This window comes from Heteronotia binoei, chromosome 21 (assembly GCF_032191835.1).
Source record: "Heteronotia binoei isolate CCM8104 ecotype False Entrance Well chromosome 21, APGP_CSIRO_Hbin_v1, whole genome shotgun sequence".
In the NCBI taxonomy this organism is placed as follows: domain Eukaryota; kingdom Metazoa; phylum Chordata; class Lepidosauria; order Squamata; family Gekkonidae; genus Heteronotia; species Heteronotia binoei.
In genome coordinates, this window is record NC_083243.1 from 136,684,297 (window position 1) to 136,696,496 (window position 12,200).

At 52.5% G+C, this 12,200-nt stretch overlaps 1 protein-coding gene across 1 annotated transcript; it reads right to left on the reverse strand.

Annotated features, from left to right (window-relative positions):
- Positions 1 to 1,001: 1,001 nt before the first annotated feature.
- LOC132589649 (uncharacterized protein K02A2.6-like) lies at positions 1,002 to 2,261 on the reverse strand (the record flags this gene model as incomplete). The annotated part of the gene is made up of 2 exons (XM_060262387.1): positions 1,002 to 1,517; positions 1,698 to 2,261. Coding segments are annotated over 2 exons (1,080 nt in total), but the record flags the coding sequence as incomplete, so codon positions are not given.
- Between the last annotated feature and the right edge of the window lie 9,939 nt (positions 2,262 to 12,200).

Consider the following 12,200-nt stretch of genomic DNA (forward strand, 5'->3'; position numbering starts at 1 on the left):
ATTAAAACTGAATTACAAAGTTAGAGAGTGCAAAAATGACAGTATAATATCTAAAACAAATGATTTATAAGAATTGATTACAAAATTAGAAAATAATATAAAATAAAAATCAATCATTAAAACTGCAACCTTGTTCATTTTATTTTAAAAACTTGAACAATTCAATTTCACTTATTTAGTGGAATGAAATAAGTATGGGCGTCTTCTTGATATGAACTTTGTCCACAAGCTACATTTCACTTTCCTTATATGTGAGTCAAGTAATTCTCATGTTACATTCAACTCATCTCTAGCTGGATGTGTGATTTAAACTCCGTATCTAGGTACTGGTTTCCAATTTCATCTGTGAATGAGAATTAGCTCGTTCTTACAATCTGAGGCTTGCAGCCTGCAGCGACACTGCTAGGCTGCTTTAGCCTGGTTTGCCACCCTGGGAGGATTGAGTTGGTATTCAACCGTTTGGGCGCACAATGTTGGGGGCGGGGCCTGGCTATCTTAATGGCCAGACCTCCGCTCTTCCCTACCAGTCCTGTGGACAGAGGACTGCAGAGGGCAGCTCGTTCTGTTGTTCATGTGCGGGGAGGCCTCTGTGACGGCATTGGGGGAGCGTTTGGAAGGCTTGGCGGCGCCTTCTTCCGAGGGTTCCTGAAGGCTTCAGAGAGTGGCTGAAGGCTTAGCAGTGGCGATGGTTTCTTCCCTTGGCTGAGTGGTTTCCTGGGCTGGGGGGTCTGCCTGGGGCTCTGGCTGGGAGTTTTTTCAGTTACACCTGGGTTGGTCTGTGTAACGTACTGAGACAGGGCAACATGCTTTAATGGAGGCACGTTACGAGAGAGCGAACACGCGGGCCAGGTCCCGCTTATATACAATCCCCAGAACAACCTTCTGGCTGGCCAGCCCAATCCTGGCCAGTTAAACTTCCCACCACAGCTGGTGATTGGCGCGGAGTCGCCTGGGGACAGCCCAGTCGCCTCTGCACAGGGCCGCGCGTGTCTGATCTAACGTCATTGCGTTATATCGTAATGGCATCCTCGTGATACACTACACCCCTCCACCCCTAGTCTCTGTGCATAGTCCCTTAGGTAGGCGGGTGGCCGGCGCTCCCGGGTGGATCGTCTAGGGGCGGCCTGAGGTGTGGGCGCTGATTCGGCGGCGGGAGTCTCTCCGGGAAGCGATGCTGCTGTGGGCGGGAGGTCGATCTCTGGGGGACGCTCGGGCTCTCCCGGTCCTGAGTATTCGCGAGTGTGCGGGGTCGGTGCCGGCGCTGTGGTCTCCGGCAGACCCCTAGCCGGCTCTCCACCGGGTAATGCCTCCTCCACGTCCGCTGGCACTTCTGGTAAGGTGCGTCGGCGCAGTTGGTCGATGTGCCGCCGAAGGGTCTGGCCCCACTCTGTGGATACCTCGTAATGGCGGGTCCCAATTACCTGCCGCACCCGACCCCCCACCCACATAGGTCCCTGGGCGTAGTTTCGGGCGAACACGGGGTCCCCTGCGAAGAACCCCCGGGCTGCCTCCCGGATCTCCGGGGACCCTCGGATGTCAGAGGCTCGGTTGGGGTGTAACCTGTCGAGCCTCGTAATGAGTTTGCGCCCCATGAGGAGCTCTGCCGGGCTTACCTCCGTGACCGGGTTGGGGGATACCCTGTTGTCAAACAGGAAGGTGGCTAGTCTGTGGTCCCAGTCGCCCTGCACTATCCAGGCCAGGGCTTCCTTGGTCGTTCGGACCATTCGCTCCGCCTGCCCGTTGGTGGCCGGGTGGAACGGGGCAGACCTTATGTGCTTAATCAGGTACCTCTGGAGGAATGCCTGAAATTCCCCAGAGGTGAAAGCCGCCCCATTGTCCGAGACAATAGTGTCTGGAATACCGTGGGTGCTAAAGGCCCGGCGCAGTGCCCGGATTGCGGTTGCTGATGACGTGGACACTACTGGAATGACCTCCAGCCATTTGGTGTAGGCGTCCACCATGATCAGGAAGATCTGTCCCTGGAAGGGCCCCGCGAAGTCTAGGTGGAGCCTGGACCAAGGCTTCCTAGTGGTTTCCCATCGTGTGACCGGGGCGCTAGGTGGCTCGGGGCGCGACTCCTGACACACGCTGCACCTCCGCACCCAGTTCTTGATCTCCTCATCCATCCCCGGCCGCCAGACGTAGCTTCTGGCTAAAGCCTTCATCCGGACTATGCCGGGGTGGGTCTCGTGAAGCGACTCCAGAACTCGCTTCTGTAGCGGGGGGGGGACCACCACCCTGCTTCCCCATAAGAGGCACCCTTTGTGGGCTGCTAGCTCCTCTCTCCTTATTTTGTAGGGCCTAAACTCTTCCCCCATGTTCCCTTCCAGCCACCCCCTCACCACCCAGTCTAGAACCCTTGCCAGTGTTTTGTTCTTCCCTGTAGCCTTTGCAATCTCCGCAGCATGGAGGGGCTGCTCTGGGAGGGATTCGAACAAGATGACCAGGTGTGCGGGGGCTGGGGCTGGTTCTGTGTCGGGCAGTGGCAAACGGCTGAGCGCGTCCGCGTGGCTCATAGCCTTGCCAGCCCGGTGGACTAGTGTGTACATGTAAGAGTTGAGGAATTGATTCCACCTCAACACGCGCTGTGAAAGTATTTGGGGGGTTTGGCGGTCTGGGGCCAGCAGACCTAAGAGCGGCTTGTGGTCAGTGGCAATTGTGAATCTCCGCCCATACAGATAGTCATGGAACTTGCGGACCCCCGCCACGATTGCCAGAGCCTCCTTATCTATCTGCGTGTAATTGCGCTCGGCCGGTGTGAGTGTACGGGAGTAGTACGCCACCGGTACCTCCCTCCCGTCCGGGAGTTGGTGCCCCAGGACTGCGCCCACCCCATAAGGCGACGCATCGCAAGCCAGGATGACCGGGAGGCCCTCGTCAAAATGGTGGAGCACCGCATTGGACACCAGGATGTCCTTGACCGCCTGAAACGTGGCGGCTTGTTGTTTTCCCCAAACCCAAGGGGCTTGTTTGTCCAGCAGCCGGTGTAGGGGTTCTGCAAGGGCTGCCTTGTTGGGGAGGAACGAATGGTAAAAATTGAGCACCCCCAAGAAGCTTTGTAGCTCCGCTTTGCAGGTGGGGGCCGGGGCTTGCACTATGGCGCAGGTCTTTTCCTCCATTGGGTGGATTCCCGCTGCGTCTACGGCGAATCCCAGGAACTCCACCCGTGGTACCCCCAGCAAGCATTTCTCCCTCTTGACCTTGAGTCCCACTGCCTGGAACTGGCGGAGCACTTCTCTTAGGCGGTTGCCGAATTCTTCGGGGTCCGGGGCGGTGATTAAAACGTCATCGAAGAACGGTTGGACTCCGGGGATCCCTTTGAGGAGAGCGTCCATTATACTTTGGAAGATCCCCGGAACGACACTGACCCCAAACTGTAGCCTCCGCACTAGGAAGGCCCCCCTGTGTGTCACGATAGTTTGGGCCTCTGCCGTTTTGGCATCTACTGGGAGCTGTTGGTAGGCCTGTGCCAGATCCAGCTTCCCAAAGATCTTAGACCCCGCTAGGGCAGCCAAGACGTGGCTTACCACTGGGTAGGGGTTGTCTTGCAGTGCCTTATTTATTGTGCACTTATAGTCGGCACAGATCCACACCTCCCCGTTTGGCTTGATCGGGGTTACTATGGGGGTCTCCCAGGTGGCGTAGTCCACCGGTTCTAGGACCCCTTGGGCAGTGAGGCGGTCTAGTTCGGCCTCTATTTTTGGTTTCAAGGCGAACGGGACCCGCCTCGCCTTGAGCCGGATCGGCCTGACCGTCAGGTCTAGTGGTAGGGAGATGGCCGGCCCTTTGTAGCTCCCCAGGGAACCGTCAAACACGTCGGGGAACTCTTGGCATATCTCCCCGAACCCCCTGGGTGTTAGGGTTTGTCCCACCCCCTCCAAGCAGATCCCCAAGGGTTTGAACCATGCCAGTCCTAGCAGGGTGTTAAGCTGGCACTTTACCACCAGGATGTCCAGCGTGCCGCAGAAGGACCCCCTCTCAACTTGCACCCGGGCCCACCCCACGATCTGCACCGGGTTCTTCTGAAAGTCCCGCAGTATGAAGTCCGCCGGCCTCAGTTGAGGCCGCTGGCGGGGGCACAGTTTCCTCAGGGTCTCCTCTGCTATAATGGAAATGGAGGAACCTGAGTCCACCTCCATTTGGCAGGGGTTCCCTTCGATGAGGACCGCCATTTTGATCTTGTTGGGGGTAGCGAGGGGCAAGTTCAGTACCTGTAGGGTTGTGGAGGCTGTGGAGTGGAACTCCACCGACTCGTGGTGCGTGGTCGGCCTCCGGCGGTTGAGCTTGGCTCGGCAAGCCCTTGCAATGTGTCCGGTCTTTCCGCAGCTCCAGCAGTCCCAGGTCCGGTATGGGCAGTCCCTTCTGTCGTGGGGGTTGCCGCAGCTGGCGCACTTGGTGGCCGGCGGTCTCTCCGTTGCTGGGGATCGTTCGGCCGCTCGGGGTCTTTGCGGTGCGTGGTTGGTTGCCCCTGCTGGGCGGCGCAGCTGGAACGCTTCTCCCTCGTCCTGACGGTCGAAGTCCAGCTCCTCATGGTGGACTGCGTCGGCCCTCGCCTTGGGGAAGGTCCTCGAGGTTCTCTCGAACGCCACGGCTTCACTGAAGGCGCTCTGAAGGGTAAGTTCTTCCTTCACGAAGAGCCTCTGTTGGAGCCTCTCGTCGCGGAGGCCCCACGTGAACCGATCGGCCAGGGTCTCCTCCAGGTGAGGGAAGTTGCAGTTGCCTGCGATCTGGCGTAGGGCTGCCAGGTAGTCGGCGGCCGATTCTCCTGTGGCTTGGTCCCTCCTGTGGAAGAGGAACCGGCGGGCCACCCGAGAAGGTTGGGGCAAGAAATGGCCCGTGAGGAGCCTGACGACCTTCTCGTAGGACTTCTCCATGAGTCGGGCGGGGGCCGAGAGACTTTTGGTGATCTCGAATGTGGCCGCCCCGCAGACGCTCAGGAGAACGTCCCTCTTCATGCTGTCCTCGGTGATTCGGTTGGCCCTCAGGTAGCACTCAACCCGTTCCGAGTAGGACTCCCAGGCCTCGGAATCCACGGGGTTGAATGTTTCGATGTGGCCGGTGGTACCACTCTGGTGAGCCATGCTGATGGCGGCGGCGATCGTGGCCTGTGGGTTGCCCTGTCTCCGATGTAGCCGACGTGGCTAGAATCCCATCCTTGTCGCCACTGTAACGTACTGACACAGGAGACGTTGGTAGGGCAACATGCTTTAATGGAGGCATGTTACGAGAGAGCGAACACGCGGGCCGGGTCCTGCTTATATACAATCCCCGGAACAACCTTCTGGCTGGCCAGCCCAATCCTGGCCAGTTAAACTTCCCACCACAGCTGGTGATTGGCGGGGTGTTTCGCGCTCTGCGCGGAGTCGCCTGGGGACAGCCCAGTTGCCTCTGCACAGGGCCGCGCATGTCTGATCTAACGTCATTGCGTTATATCGTAATGGCATCCTCGTGATACACTACAGTCTGCCTTCTCCCTTTCTTGGTGAAGGAGATTTGGGTGGTAGGCTTGAGTCCCAGGGGGGGTATAGGGTGACTTTGGTTGCTGGGGCTGCCTTCCTTTGGTGAGGGTGGAGTGGAGTCGACCATTTTAGGTCCCTTTCTTTTGAGGGGAAGCAGTCATTGTAGAAAGCACCTGTGAGTGGCCATTTTAAGTCCCTTTCTTGTTGGAGGGGAGGCAGCCATTTTAGGAAGCATCTGTGAGTGGCCATTTTGTAGGTACTATTCTGACTGTGAGAATGTCAGGTGGTAAGGGGTCAGGCAGGTCCAAGGGCAAGAAGCCAGCGTCTAAGGCATCCAAGGCTCCTGCTAAGAGCCCCCCCCCCCATTATCCTGGTCTGATGAGGAGGGTGATGTAGTGGTTGACGCCAATATTATGCGTAGGTTGCGGGCTTTGGAACAGGCGTCAGGCATTCTCTCTCTGGGAGGAGTTGAGGAGGATAGGGCCTCTAGAAGGGGGCTACAAGCTAATATACTAACCAGGCTGTCTATCCTCGAGAGCAGGTCTGGTGGAGTTGTGGCTGACAGGAATGTTGGTCCCAGTGGTCCAGATGCGGGTGCGGGGTCAGCGGCCGGAACCTCTGGAGTTGGATCGTCTTTGGTCCCCGCTGGATTTGTAGGTAAGTCTGGGGACAATTGGCAGGCTTGTGCTGGGCAGGCTTGACCATGGGGACCCTGGGGTCCTGCCTTGTTGGCTGGGCAGGGTACTCCAGCTGTGAGTACAGGGGTGCCTGCTTCCTCTGGGTTGGGGTCCTTTTCAAATTGGGCGTGGCCAGGAGGGCATTGTGGTCCTTGCGGAGGTTGCCCAGGTGTAGGGCACCTTGGTATGGCAGGTTCTCTTATGTGTGCACCTTTTCCTTATGGGATGGTTCCCTTTACATCCTTGCCCTTTGGTGATGTTGCCTTGCCTTTAGGGGACCACTTGTTGCCCGCAACCAGGGAAAAAATACCGAAGGGGGAGTATGTAGACATATTTTCTCTTCTCTTTTGAGAATTGGAGAAAAAGATAAAGAGGAGTTGGATGAGAAGGAAAAATTAAAAAAGTCTAAGGTGGATCAGACCTGGTCAAATTGGCTCCCAGGTTTTTTTATTTATGCCGGGGTGATTGCCTGGGTGCAGCCTTGGTGGGTGGCTGCCCTTTTCCAATATTTGGACATAATTTATAAGGGCTACACGACCTTTAGCGGCCCCACCTGGTTGCAGTACGACGAGGAGTTTCGGAGGGGCCACCTTGTATCCGTCTCTTCAGTGGGACCATATCCATCAGCAGCTGTGGCTGCAGGCCATGTCCCCGGCTAGGCCAAACTTGGGTGATCACTCTGATAGTGGTCTCCTGGTGAGCAGGTCATCTGCAACTTCTTCAACGTCATCAGGCTCTCCCCGCAGTTCAGCAGGGCAGGCGGTTTGACCCTGCTTGCTCTGCTGGGCGTTTGGGTCTCTGGGAGTGTGTAGCAGGAAGGCTTGCCAGTTCAAGCATGAGTGCCCCATGTGCACTCCTTTAATAGCTGCCCCAGCGCTAAGGGACGTAAGAATACAAAGAAACCTGGTGGGGGTGGAGGATCGTATCAAGCTGGAAAAGAGGCCCAGCCCAATAAGGGTGGGGCCTCTTGAACATTGGCTGCCAAGGGACCCTCAAAGGGCAAACAGTTTTTATTTGTTGGAAGGTTTTAAAGTTGGTTTTAGGATCCCATTTATGTCTGGGAACCTTGACAGTTAAGGGCTTAGAGCAGGTCATTAGAGACAAGATTGCTAAGGAGTTAGTGGAGGGTAGGATTTTGGGTCCTTTTTCGCATCCTCCCGTGTGTAACCTTAGGGTTTCGCCATTGGACGTGGTGCCATAAAAGGCACTTGGTGAATTTTGTTTGATTCACCATCTCTCCTTCCCCAAGGGGAAGTCTGTGAATGATGGGATTTCCGAGCACTTATGCTCAGTTAGGTATACTAGCTTCGACCAGGCTGTTGCCGTGGTGAGATGCTGCGGGGTGGGCGCAGAGTTGGCAAAATGCAATATTAAATCTGAATTTCACCTTTTACCAGTGCATCCTGATGATTTTGAGCTTCTGGGGTTTTCTTTTGAGGGTCAATTTTACATGGATAGAGCATTGCCAATGGGCTGCTCTGTATCATGTTCTGCTTTCAAGTGTTTCAGCACATTCTTGGAATGGGCTGTGTGGGAGAAAGTGGGTTTAAAGGATGTTGTTCATTATTTGGATGACTAACTCTTTGTGGATCCCAAGGGGACTGGGCATTGTGGGCAGCTGCTGTCTGGCTTTATTGAGCTGGCGGTGGAGCTTGGGGTCCCTTTGACTCCTGAGAAAATGGAAGGTCCGACCCAAAAGTTGACCTTTTTGGGGATTGAGATTGATACTATTGCGCAGATGTCCAGGGTTCATCTTTAAAAAATAATTGAATTGAGGATTCAATTAGGATTTTTGCCTTTCTTCTTAAAAAGAAGGTTACCTTGTTAGAGTTGCAACAGCTAGTGGGGCACCTCAGCTTTGCGTGCAAAGTGGTTGCTTCAGAGAGGGCTTTTCTTAGAAGGCTCTGTGATGCTATGGCAGGGTTACGCTTGCCTCAGCATAGAACACGGGCTACCTGCAGCATGAGGGATGATTTGAGGGTTTGGCAGGAATTTTTGGAGTCCTTCAATGGAGTCTCCTTCTGGAGGGAGGATTTGAGACTTAAAGCTGAGCCCCAGGTTATGTCTGATGCTATGGGGTCTTTGGGTTTTGGAGTCTATTTCCGCGGACATTGGTGCGTGGAGGGTTGGCCAGACTCCTGGATACAGGTAGGTGTGAACCGAGATCTTACATTTCTTGAGTTCTTTCCCATTCTAGTCGTGGTTTGGCTGTGGGGGAAGAATATGGCCAATCACACTGTTCGTTTTTGGTGTGATAATATGGCGGTAGTCCATGTCATTAATTCCCTTTCATCCAAATCTCAGTGGGTTATGAGGTTGGTGAGGGCCTTCACTCTGCTTAATATTTTGCAGCTTAATATTTTGTTTTTAGCCAGACATGTGCCTGGGGTGAGTAACGGGGTGGCTGACGCTCTCTCTCGCAAACAGATGGAGAGATTTTGTCAGCTGGCCCCAGATGCCAACAGAGACGCGGTGCCAATGCCTCAGGAACTATGGTTAATTGGAGAGCCGAGGCCAGCAAAGCGATAGGCCTAGCCATTGCACCTAGCACCAGGAAGTCTTACAAAAGGGCTGTGTGGCAGTTTGAAGACTTTAGGGCTGAGGTAGGGTATCGCATTGTGTGGCCCCTCCCGGTGGAGCAGTTGCTCCATTACTGTGTTTTGCTTCGAGGTAAGGGATTGGCCATGCAATCCATCAGGGGGCACCTGTCTGCATTGGCATTTGCCAGTAAGCTGCTGGGTTATAGGGAGGAGACAGCTGATTTTCATATTCAAAAGATGCTGGAGGGGTGGGCCAGAGAGGCTGGACCCAGGGCCAATACGCAGAATCCTATGTCTCTGTCGATTCTACGAGGTTTGAAGGGGATTTGGAATGTGGTGTGTGCTTCTTATTTTAAAGCATGTTTGTTTCATTCCGCATCTTTAGTAGCCTTTTTTGGGGCCCTTAGAATCAGCAAGCTTGTGGCACAGTCTAGAAATGATGTTTCTGGTAAGGCTCTGTTGTTAAGGGACCTTAAGTTATCTGAAGGTTAGGCGGTGATTACTCTCTGTCGCTCTAAGACGGATCGGTTACAAAAAGGTACCGTACTTGAGTTGGGTAATTGTTCAGAGCTTGAGCTGTGTCCAGTTGCCGCGTTGGCTGCTTATTTGGAAGTCCAGGGGCCTAAGGAGGGGTTTTTGTTTTGCCATTGTGATGGCAGCCTGCTAATGAAGCGTCAGTTTTGGGTGGTGATGTCACGGACTTTAGGTGAGCTGGGGTTGGCTGGGGTGTGGTTTGGGACCCACTCCTTTAGAATTGGGGCAGCCTCAACAGCTGCCATCATGGGGTATCCTTCCTCCTCCATTCAGCGCTTGGGCCATTGGCGTTCATTGGCCTACAAGTCTTATGTTCGACCGTTCTTCAGGCCTTAAGTAGCTTGTTTGTTGGACTGTTATTGGTTATGTTCTTGTTTAACTGTTTTTTCTCTTTAGATGCTGTTGTTCCTGGCCAGAGGAGCCGAGTTCTCGTCTGTGGCCATAGCCACGTGTTTTGGGCCGCTCATCAGGCGCGGATAACTTCAGTCGGCTCTCAGCTGGGACTCAGCCAACATGTTTGTATTGAGTGGCAGGGGCACCAGGGCCTTCAGTGGCCGGGTCTGCTGCCTTTGTTATTTCAAGATAATGTGGGCCCTCCTCCTCAGGTTTTAATTGTTCACCTGGGAGGCAATGATCTAGGGCTTTTAAAGGACAAGGCTTTGGTTTGACAGGTCCGTGATGATTTTCAGTATATTAGGGAGTGATGGCCTGGGACCACTATAATTTGGTCAGCCATGCTGCCCCGCCTTGTTTGGCGCTGTGCTTGGGACCCTGCAGCTATTGAGAGGGCCCGTTATAAGGCTAATAAGGAGATTAAGAAGGTGTTGAAAGGGGGGTTGGGCCACTATCTGCCCCATCCAGACATTTTGTCGAAATTTCCTGACCTCTACAGAGGGGATGGAGTACATCTCTCAGAAAAGGGTAATATGCTTTTCTTGAGAGATTTGCTACAAGGGTTGCGGATGGCTTTGGGCTTTCCCATGGGCACTAAGCCCTAAGTAGAGACTTGGTCTTAGTAGTGGCAGGTTTTTGGGGTTTAGGGCACTATGCAGCTAGGGGAGGACTATGAAGCATCCACCTTTTGGGGAATTAGGGGTCTGGCATGAACAACCTTGGGGTTTGGTGACCTGGGGTGTGGAGAATGCAGACCGTTCTGGAGGCTCGACTAGAGGGTGCCTTCCATCGAGACGTGCATCTGGGTTTGAGCCCTCTGGTGCATGCCTCCCTGCTGGGCCTGCCTGGCAGGAGCTGAGTCACACAGCTCCGGCTGGGGGGCTGGGTCTCTCACCCGCAAATGGCAGGGGAGCAGTCTCGGTGCCCCCTAGCCCTGGCCAGGCCTCTGGTTGGGTGCCCTTGCCATTTATTATGATTTTTAATTAAGTGGCCCAATTATTATACCAATGCATTGTGTCCGACTCTTTATTCCGACCTTGTGGGGCAAATGGGTGTATGCAGGTGCATGTAGATTGACTGTGCATTCACTATAACATGTGAACACAGCTCTCTTCAGGCAGGCTATTCCAGCAAATCAGAGCCACAGCAGAGATGGCTTGAGTGTAGCAGCTGTTGATCTTGCTTATTTGCAGGGTGGCACCTTCAGAATGCTATGCTCAGATAAGCGAAGCTGCTGCAGTGGACTATACAGAGGGAAATAGTCCTGCAGATATGTGGGTTCTAGACCATGAGGGGCTTTGTAGGTGATAACCAGTACCTTGAATTGAACCTGGTAATTACTTGGTAACTAATGAAACAACTACAGAATAAGTGTAATATACACAACCTGCTTAGCTCCTGATATGAACTGATAGTAATTGATTTCTGATGTGACATCACTTCCAGTACTCTCTAAGAATTTCCAGAAACTGTGGGAAAACCACTGACAGCCATTCCCCTCACCACCCCTGGTGATGCTCAGAGCAGTGCCAGGAAACAGAAGCTGGGGGGAAGAAAATGTCCTAGCTCCACTAGGACTTGGCAGCCCTAATAAACATCTTACTTGGCCCTTATTATGTCTATCACATTTGTATTCCACCCTTTGCCTTAGAAGCTTTTATCCCTTTTATCCTCACAACCACCTCTTCAGGTACATTAGGCTGAAGGAAAGAGAACAACTGGTTCTCACCAGGCAAGTCACCAGGTAAGCTTCATGGCAGAGTGGGACTTTGAACATAGGCTGCTGTATTAAAGTGCGCCAATAAGTGTCTCATCTCTTTGGAATAGTCCTCAGGGAATATATTCAATAAAAATAGTTCTGGTTTGAAATGAATCTGTGTCTTCATGATCTTCTGTAGCACTTCATGCACCATTTTCCAATAGTCTTTCACAATCTCACATGTCCACCACATATGGTAAAAGGAACCAATCTGTTTAGTACATTTCCCACAGTTGTTGGACATATTAGTATAAATCTTACACAGTTTCTGTGGCATCAGATACCATCTATAAATCATCTTATATAGATTTTCTTTGAAAGTTACTGACCTAGTTAATTTGACATTAAGTTTCCAGTCTCTCCCAGTCTTCTAATGCAATATTGTAGCCAATTTTTTTTGCCCATTGAACCATACAGTCCTTTACAACTTCATCTTGTGTCTTCATTTGAAGTAGATACGCATATAATTTAGAAATTAACTTTTATTGTGGACCCAACAACATTTTATCAAATACATATTGCTCTGTATTAAAACCTGTCACCTTGTCTTTGGCATATCTAGATTCAACTTGCATTCTCAACCACCAGTTCATTTTGATAGCCACATTTTCCAATTCTTCTTTGGTTTTCAGTTGATTGTCTTTTCCCAACAAGTCATCATACCTATAATTCTGATTTAGTTTTAGAAGATTTGGATGAGTAAATGCTTCTACTGGAGAAACCCATCTTGGAATTTTTTTATAGATTCTTGTTTTTAACCGTGACCACGTATGATACAAAGATTTTCAAAACCAATGGTTCTTAAAATAGGAATGGCCTTCAAGTCTTTGATACCACA